Source organism: Phallusia mammillata, chromosome 4 (genome assembly GCF_965637545.1).
Source record: "Phallusia mammillata chromosome 4, kaPhaMamm4.hap1.1, whole genome shotgun sequence".
NCBI classification, from domain to species: domain Eukaryota; kingdom Metazoa; phylum Chordata; class Ascidiacea; order Phlebobranchia; family Ascidiidae; genus Phallusia; species Phallusia mammillata.
The window spans coordinates 11,583,665-11,593,158 of NC_137255.1; the positions used below are offsets into that span (position 1 = coordinate 11,583,665).

Consider the following 9,494-nt stretch of genomic DNA (forward strand, 5'->3'; position numbering starts at 1 on the left):
GTAGTTGCTATTACTGTTTGTATGTAAAGCTGTGTTTGCTGTTTTTGTGTGTTTCCCTTGCAGCACTTCTGTTTTCCTTTGGCTGATATTATGTGTTAAATGTTTTGATTAGGTGCACATAACTTCAGAAAGGATCATTCAAAAATTTACACATCCGATTCTGAATCTGAGGGGGAGAAAAAGTTGCTTAAATTTAAGCGATTTGCATCTGATGATGAAGATGATGATGATGAGATTCTAGACATTGGTATCAAATGCAAACAATTGTGTGTTGGTGGTATGATAACTGTCCCTCTAAAGGTACGTTAATTGTATGTTGAAGGTGCAAAACGGAAAAAAGAAGATGAAACTGAAAATCGAAGAAAGACCTATATTGAAAGTGACGAGGAAGAAGTAGAGGAAGGTGTAGATTCAAACAATGCCAGTGATGATTCGCTTTAACCGCTGAAAAACCTTGCATGGACCTAGACACAACTATTTTGGGCAGTTCCAGTGACTTCTTTTTATTTTTGAGCCCAATAATGTGTTGGCACAAAAGACAACTGTGAATTTAAATTTGTTGAAGACACACAAATATATGTATATAGTACACTTTGTTACAGAATAAAAATCACTCAAAAAATTAAATTAGAAGCTTAAGAACATGATTACAAACACCACCATACAAGCAAGCAGATTTTTTTTTTCAAAGTTTTCCATTTTGTGATACAGTTATGGCCTCATGTACTGCTTGAACAAAATAGTCAACATTACTTTCGTTCAAGCCACACATACTAATTCGGCCAGAAGACGGGAGGTAAATGTGTTTTTCTTTGATCAAATACTCCACCTGGGATTCTGTGAAAAAATAGTCTCTCTGCTTAAAATTATCATTTTTTTATTAATCAACTTGTGGGTCTAATATGTTTTAGGAATTGAATGGAACTTTTCAGGTTGGTAGATATTGGAAATGGTTGTGGTTTGTGAGACTTCAATAGATTTTTCAAATGCTGCACCACCACAGGAGGGGTGTTGATTTCTATACTTGAATTTAGGTCACAAATTGCATCTATGTGAATTAATGCCATTACAATGTGTCGGTTGGCTTAACCAGCAAACTGCATTTTGTTAACTTGTACCTGTTAATCCAGTGTAACTAAACATTCCAATTTGGTTTATAATATGATCCCAGTTTCCAGGGGTTCCGGCTGCACGAAGTTTGGAATGCAACATCTGCCTCATGTCCTTTATACGATTTGCCATTGTTTGAACATTTTCAATCCTAAATAAAATTGAACAGTCAACACATTGTGTAGAGATTTCTTTGGTTCAAAAATAGGTTTGAGTAAACTATCTACCACTCAATAACCAAAAAAGACAAAGGTACAGTCAGGCAAATATGTAGCTTGCGAAAACATCACTCATTTACCATTCCTGTTTTAATGCTTTGTTTTTCAGTGTAGTAGCAACCACTCTTTGTCCATGACTAGGTGGATTAGAAAACATAGTACGGATTATCAATTCAATTTGGGATCTTGAAGGTGCTAAGAATTTGGAATCTCGCATAACTAGTATCAAGTTGCCGATTCTCTCATCTGTACAAAACATAGTCTAAATAAATCACCAATACAAGAATGGGTCCCAACACACATGTTTATGCTAATTGGTTACAGTAAAATGGTGCGATTATTTTTAAATTCGCAGAGAACAAACTAGAAAGGTCACTGTTCCTACATGTCCATTTTATGTACTCTGTAGCCTATATATATCGATTGACTATACACACCATTTGACCAACCACGATGAATGTTTTTGCAAGCAAAAACGAATGGGCCCCCAAACACATGTTTGCACAGTTTTCAAATTCTTTATTTTTAGATTCAAGGACAAACTAGAAAGGTGGCTTTCTAATATACTACCATTTTATATGGTCCCCACACCCGTGTTTGTGTTTTACATTGTGGTTATTGTTAGATTCTGAAGGGCAAATTATTAGAAAACAAGAACCCAATTTTAAATTAGTTTTGTCTGTATTGTTTTTGCATCATTATTGTCATATAATTACAAAAACAGAAAAAAAAATTTTTTCATATTTAATTTCTTGCTTTGGTATTGTTGTCCAAGGTCAGTTTTTAACGTCAAGCTGAGCTATCCCGTTCTGCATTAAACCGCCTTAATCATAAACCAGTGAATTACACTCCCTTGGGACTTCTATCTGCCTGGCAGTGTACATATATTATAGGCCGTAAAGGTTATTATTCAGATGATTAAGGCAAACTTTTAAACATTAAACGACTAACCTACTGAAAAAAAAAATTAAAATTTCAGAAATAGACATAACTGTGCAAGGCCAGATTAAAACAGAGAAAAAGTGTCATAGAAAACCCAGACAGTAGTTCAGACACTGACAAATTAAGAAGATATTTTGCAGCAAAGGTAACAAATTGTTCTTCACCTATTTTGATGGTCTTTTGACACGGTTTTCAATAGCATGCAGTTTTATTGTATAACAATAACGTTTTGCCTAATTTATATGTAACTCACATATTGTTTCTGCTGTATATACGTCAAAAAGAAATAAGTTATGTTGTGACAAAAAATCATTCTCAAATGTGTTCTGTAATACCTAAAAGTTAACTTTCAGTTACCTTTTGTAGTACGGTGGCCAAGCTGTTAATAACTGTTTATTAACTCTTTATTGTGTCTGAAAAACATCTTGTTTTTTTACCTTCATGTTAATCAACAAGGTTTTGCCTGGCTTGGACGAAACCGATGTACTGTTTTAATCACTTCTAAGATATAAAACCTTCATCAAAACTGAAAATAGGCACGCTAACTTAATAAACCACATAGCATTACTGCACAAAAACAGCTAATGTCTAATCATCGCAAAGACTGTCTCATAAAATGTCCGTCCATATGTCAAGCAGCGACATACCGCTATGCATTAAATCGACAAAATTGTAAACCAGTGATTTACTCCCTTGGGCTTTACAGTGAACACATATTATGGGCTGTGAAGGTAACTACTGGGCCGATCAGGCTAAAATTTTAAATAAACAAACAAGAAATCTACAATCAATTGTTTTAAATGTCAGCACATTAGGATGTGTATTTTTGACCTAAATGTCTGGTGAAGCTCAAAAAGAATATTTTTTTTGAAAAAGGGTAAATTCAACTGAAAGTTACATCATTCTTTATAACAGGGGTGTCAAACTCGTGGGGTTCGGGGGCCACATAGCAGTTTGGAAATTATGCCGAGGGTTGCATGTCATTTTTAATCTAGTTTTATACTCTTAAACAACCTTTTCGCTATGACGCCCGCATTGCAGATCCTTATTTCACCAACAGGTGCCAATTACCTGCTGGTTTTTAGTCATAAAATTACAGATGTAAATAAATAGGTTTATATCATATATATACCATCTATTGACGTACTAAAAGTCAAGATAGATTTCCAACCTGATGCACAAATAGAGCTGCAAAGTGTGAAGATCAGTTTTAATTGTTTATTACGTCATAATTTGTATTGTGACCCTTTGGTACCTGTTTTGTCACATTGTTTGCACACAATAGGTCTGTTTAAATAATAGCTTTCACTTAGAAAAGTAAGAAAAATTTGTTATAATTAAATAAAAATCTGACAAAATACTACAATTGTTGTTGAGTGTTCGTGGGCCACATTGGAGGGCTTCATGGGCCGCATGCGGCCCTCGCGAGTTTGACACCCCTGCTTTATAATACTTTGCAATTCACAACCAACAAAAGATAAACCTCCTAGATCAGTGGTTCTTAACCTTTTTAGTGTGGTTTCCCACTAAAGTCAATCACCAACTTTGAATTTCCCCTCCGTTATTTTTATAACGATGTTTTGTGCCCTACGTTAACAAAAAAATTATTCTTTAAATGAAATAATTTTGTGAAGCGGTCTGGAACCCCAAAGGCAATCTTATTAAGTTGTGCTTCTGTGAGAGAAGTGCTTCTGTGAGAGATTAAAGTTTTTGGAGTATTGAAGAGTTTCCTCTGCTTGCAATAGTCATTTATTGCATAATAATCAACAAAGGAAAGGCCTTTATTCGCGCACAATAGCAAAGTCATTAATACTTTTAGACATGTCTGTGATGTAACAAACGGCCTTGGATTTTTATGCGTCTTGTAAAACTAGGTTAAAAATTAATCTAATATGTTGTTGCAGAAAAATGTTAGGAAAGTAACTTTCAACGATTAATTCAAAGCCTGGTTCGACCCTCTGGCCCCGAGTTTGGTTACCTGACTTACATAATTTCCCTCTGAAAACATTAAATTTCCCACTAGTGGGAAATTTCCCACCAGTTAAGAACCACTGTCCTAGATCATATATTTTAATGAATATAGCCGTTTCAAAAATTTCATGTTTTGGGGGGGTGTGTGGGTGAACCGCTGGGTCATTTCAAACGTTGGGAGGATCAACTTTGGATAACTAACTAACATGTGTGTAAATTTGTATACGTTAAGTACTTTTTCTTGACCAAACGAGCATTAGACCTTCAGGGAAGGGGACCCATAATTACCAGTTCAAGCAAGTCTAGTTATTTTAATGTAGGTTTCTTATCACAACATTAGTAAGTACATACTGTAAAGGCCAAAGTTTTTTGAAAATGACTGACACACAAGCATTTCAAATCCAGCTTGTACAAAGTATCGGATACTCCAGGCATCCACATCAAGATCGCCAGATGCAAAACCTTGGTATGCACAGTCAAATATTGGAAACAGATTTCTATCCATGCAAATCTTAAAAAAAATCAGTTGGATTATTGAGGACAAGCAAAATTAGAAAACAGGCTTTTATTTCCATTTTATGTATGCCATAGCCTCTCGCCGAAGTATTGTTATTAGAGTTGAGTTGTCAAAAATGGAAACTGTAGTGCAAATTGATGTAGATCTCGAGTTGATTTATGTTGAAACAAGAAGTTGCAATAATCTCACCAGTGTTTAGCCTGCAAACGGATATACTTTTCCTTTATCTTTTACAATTGACGAACTGATAAAAAAAGACAAAAGGCGAATGCTATCTATCTGGTCACCCCTATATACAGATAATAATCAGTTTAGGTATTCATCCAAATCTGTAGATATTTGTGGCAACCAACGGAAATGAACATAAAAAAGGCAAAAGCAACTTCATAGCAGCTTGTGCTTGTCTTAAAATACAACTAAGTACTCAGTATCGGTAGTCGCTAATAAATGTGATATCATCCCATCACTAAACTGAGCATTTGTTTGCGTAATCACATCAACAATGTTTTTCCTGACTTATATGAAACTGAAGTGTCATAATCTGGACGCTGACCCCCTTGTTACAATACCTTTGCAAGTGTCTTCCATTGCTCTTGAGTAGGATCAATTCCTGTGGGATTGTGGGCACAAGCATGAAACACAACAATTGAATATTCTGGGGCTGTTTGAAGATCTTCGGTAAACCCTAAAAACTTTAAATATTTAACTACCTTCATACAACAAACCACTACTTAACAAAAAGCATTTAAGAACCATACTAACCAGCAAAGTTAATGGTCCTTGTATTGGTATCCCAATACCTGTATCTCCGTATATCGTTAAAACCAGCATTTCGAAAAATTCCATAGTGATTGGCTGCAAAAAAATTCCATACCTTATTAGAATTTAGAATTCAATCACATTGCATCCTTTCCAAAAATTATTGCTTACAAATAGTTATGTTTCAGGGATGAAATAAAACACTTATGACAACTTTTAAATTGAATGCTACATTGAAGGGAACCACAACTACTTGTTGCTACCCACAGAGTTAATCCAAACGTCTTGCAACCTGAAGTACACAAAAGTAATTAATTGTGTCTTATCTAGTTTGACTGGTAAGTATTGCAAGCTTCTTTTTTTCACTTTTTATGCATTTAAACAATGTAAAGTCTTATGCTTTGTGCGAATTCAACAGCATGCACTACCATCAATTCAGAGTGTGACAGAAGAAAACAGCATGGGCAAAACCACTGTGTGATAATAAAACAACATTCAAAACCGATTTACTATACAAACTGTTAGACCTACTGACATGATTGTTTTTGCAAGCAAAAATGAAGGGGTCCTCACACACATGTTTTTGCGAATTGGTTACAGTATAAAAATAGTGAGAATATTTTTTAGATTATTAAAGACAAATTAGGAAAAAGAATCATCCCGAACTTCAAAAAGTTTTGTTCATATTATTTTTACATTATTATATTCTCATGTATTTAAACAAGTAAAAATACTTTCAATCCTTCTGAGAATTTATTCTCTAGCTTTGACATCCTAATAGCTGTCCAAGGCCAGTTATAAAACAGTTGAAACCTTTCATAAAAAAATTGTTTTGTTTCACAAAATGTATAGCATTGCCCTGCAGTAGTCTATCGCCGCATGACCTTTAGACGCGATTTTCAGTAGCATGCGGTCATTTGTGTTCAACAATATACTGAGTTTTGCGATACCCATAGGTTGACATTCAGTAACTGCTGTGACCATTTATCATGGCTTTTCCAGATGCCTAAGGTTAAGGGGTGAATCCAAGTAAAAGTTACTAATCATTTGAAATACAATGCACCAACCAACAAAGTATTAATCCCAATTTTTGGACCAAATGCTTGGAAGAAACTAGCGTTACATAGAAAAAGTTATGACAAAAACAATATGTGTCCCTTTCAGGGAAGTTTTTTTACTAACTACACAAGTGTTTCTCAACCATTTTTTCTGTACTCCCCTTTTTTACATGTACAAACCAAAGCGATTTTATTTCATGTATAATATCAATGCAACAATTTAGAGCCTAATCTTTCAGAAGCTATATTTTAGCACTTGAAATGTAAATCTTCTAATGTTAATTCAAAAAGATACCAGAAAGCTACAGTGCGCTTTGCTTTTAACCTGATACCCTATGTCTGGCGACAACTGAGCATTGAAAAAATAATACACCACCAAACAACATACCAAGCACAACTTAACTACTACCTGCATACTTTGCTCTTAAAGCACAGAGATACAATGACAATTAACACATTGCGATTTACACAAAATGCATTGTGACATCATCATAAAAAAACGAGAAAGTGACTTTCTAATATACTTCCATAATATATATTCTATATCATATTTACCAATTTACTATACACATAATTTGATCTGCACATATGATTGTTTTTGCAAGCAAAAACGAGCGGGTCCCCACACGCGTGTTCGAGCAGATTTATGGTGAATAAATTTTCCGGCTATGTTTAGATTGTAAGGAAATCTGTACTTTTTGCTATTTTTTGCCATTGCATATAAACCGCTCAACAAAGCTTGTGTAGAAAATGCATAAATCGACAAATTTGTTTTTCGCGTGTAGGTAAAACAAAGCACGAAACAAAAAAAGGTTATCCGCAATTTCACGGTTTTGTTTACGTCAGCGAAATCTCTATCCATAGTAAACATAGTGCAAAACAAAAACAAGGCTATCATTGTCCGTATTACCCGCTGTGCATTGAGCTGTAAATCAGTGAATCACTCCCCTGGGAGTGATAAAGCGTTGAACTCCATCAGAAGATTCGGTAAACGTTTTTACGCATTTGGGGGTGTAGGCATACGGATAACCACTTGATAGATTGGCTGATATTTTAAATAACAAACGACTAACAGGAAAAGGGGGACCCATAACAAGGACTATTTCAAAGTAGCAAAAAACGTTGCTAAATTTACTTTTACTGGTTGATGATAAACATATGACCAAAATTGCCTTTTTTTTTTAACTGCTCTATCTTCGCAACCCCTAATCACCCATTTATTCTCCAGTGCCCCTTCAGTGATAGCAAACGCCCCAGGCCCAACTGTTAAGAACTACTGCCCTACATAAACTAGAAAAAAGTTGCTACATGAACATATTTGTGAACTACCTCTTCACTTAAATTTGAGTTGCAACCCCTGCTGGCACTAACAAAATGGGCACATCACACTACAAGAAAACTGTCTCAAATTGCATTGTCAAAAATGGAATGCAATTTGTTTCTGCTTAGTCCATCAGCTTTCATATTATGTTATATAATAGTTTCCTGCATATTGTTTGAGTGACTGATAATCCTCATTGTTCTTGGCTAACTGTTCTCCTAAATATTGTAGAAAAACTTACCCCAAGTAGGATCAGAAACAAACACTGGCATACATGTTTCCCTCTGGTTGTAAAACCTCTTTAAAAATTCAGCAGCAATCCGTAATGCTCCAGTGCCACCAAGTGATTGTATACCACTTACCTGCAAATTTGTCAACTTTGTAAATAACCAGTTTTAGAATTTATGGCAAAGTACCAATATAACACTTGTATGGTGTGTCAGCAAACCGTTGAATGAATTTTTCATTGAGACAGTATAGTGACAGGTTGTTATTAAATTACACATTAAAAAGGTTAGTATTAAGAGAATAAATCTTGCCCTGTTTTCCACAATTGCAGAAGAATCTTCCCCGAGACAAATCTTTGTTGCAGCATCACAAAAGTCTTGTGCACCCAAAATAGGAAGATATTCATGGTTCAACAAAGGATCTTTTGCCATATGAGCTTCGACCGATTTAACTACAGGTAGAACCCAGGGCTGACCTTCATCTGTCCGATATGCTGCACAAACATTGGTTTACAAATCAGTAATTCAATCAAGAAACTCAAAGTTTAGAGAAAAGCAAAATAAGTGTGTCCTAACGTGTTTAATTAACCTTCAATACTGCTGCCTTCTCCAAAGTTACCTTTATTTAGCCATTTAATATATTGTATGTCCTATTAAATGATTTGCAACATACACCATTTGACCAACTAAAATGATTGTTTTTGCAAGCAAAAAATTGTTACAGAATAAAATGGTGCAATTATTTTTGGAGAACAAATCAGTTCAAAGCATTAAGCCAAATTTAAGCTTTATTTAACCTTCTTTAGGGAAGGGGACCATAATGAAAGGGTTTATAACTTAACAAACCAAAAGGATGAAACCTTCAAAGGATATGAACCCCCAATCCCTAAAACCTGAAATGCATAATTTACTTGATGACATTGCATCACAAAAACATCCTGAAGGAAACAAACATACACAATGCTACGCAGAATGCAACCCACCCCCAACTCCCAAGTTGATTTTCTTTTCACATGAATCTGCTTTGCATTGAGCAGTCAATTGAAAGACAGCAACTGGATTTGCCAATTTGACATCAGCAAATTGAGATGGTGGTAATTTTGCCATTTCAGTTACAAAAGTATAAACCTACAAGTGAGAAAAAATTTTGATGGTTGAGCTTTAGACTTTTGTTGTTGTAATTTTATGTTTAATTTGATACCAATCAATAAATCTACCTGTATAAAAACATCACTGCAGCACAAAAAATCTTTTTTTTTACATCTAATGCTCTCTTGTTTGGTAATTTATTAAAATTGGCAGCTGTAAATGGTCTTGTTATCTGTTGCAACTAGTGTGCGAAATACCCTCTTTTGTCTTCAGCAGCTTACA

The 9,494-nt window shown here is 34.8% G+C and overlaps 2 protein-coding genes across 3 annotated transcripts in view; one reads left to right on the top strand and one right to left on the bottom strand.

Annotated features, from left to right (window-relative positions):
- LOC145222838 (RNA polymerase-associated protein LEO1-like) overlaps window positions 1-1,283 on the top strand; it is a 25,801-nt gene extending 24,518 nt beyond the window's left edge. For both annotated transcript variants that reach the window (XM_080089059.1, XM_080089058.1), the window contains 2 exons: window positions 113-247; window positions 323-1,283. In XM_080089059.1, coding sequence (XP_079945185.1) covers window positions 113-247; window positions 323-441 — 254 coding nt within the window. In that variant the 3' untranslated portion in view covers window positions 442-1,283. The remainder of the gene's footprint in view (window positions 1-112; window positions 248-322) is intronic.
- Window positions 478-9,273, bottom strand: LOC145222840 (aspartate aminotransferase, cytoplasmic-like). Its single transcript, XM_080089060.1, has 9 exons — window positions 9,107-9,273; window positions 8,436-8,617; window positions 8,138-8,258; window positions 5,521-5,613; window positions 5,328-5,443; window positions 4,593-4,752; window positions 1,409-1,574; window positions 1,119-1,261; window positions 478-837 (listed from the first exon to the last, which is right to left on the bottom strand). Exons 1-9 carry the CDS (start codon window positions 9,228-9,230, stop codon window positions 686-688), a joined length of 1,257 nt encoding a protein of 418 aa, XP_079945186.1. The 5' UTR covers window positions 9,231-9,273; the 3' UTR covers window positions 478-685.
- Between the last annotated feature and the right edge of the window lie 221 nt (window positions 9,274-9,494).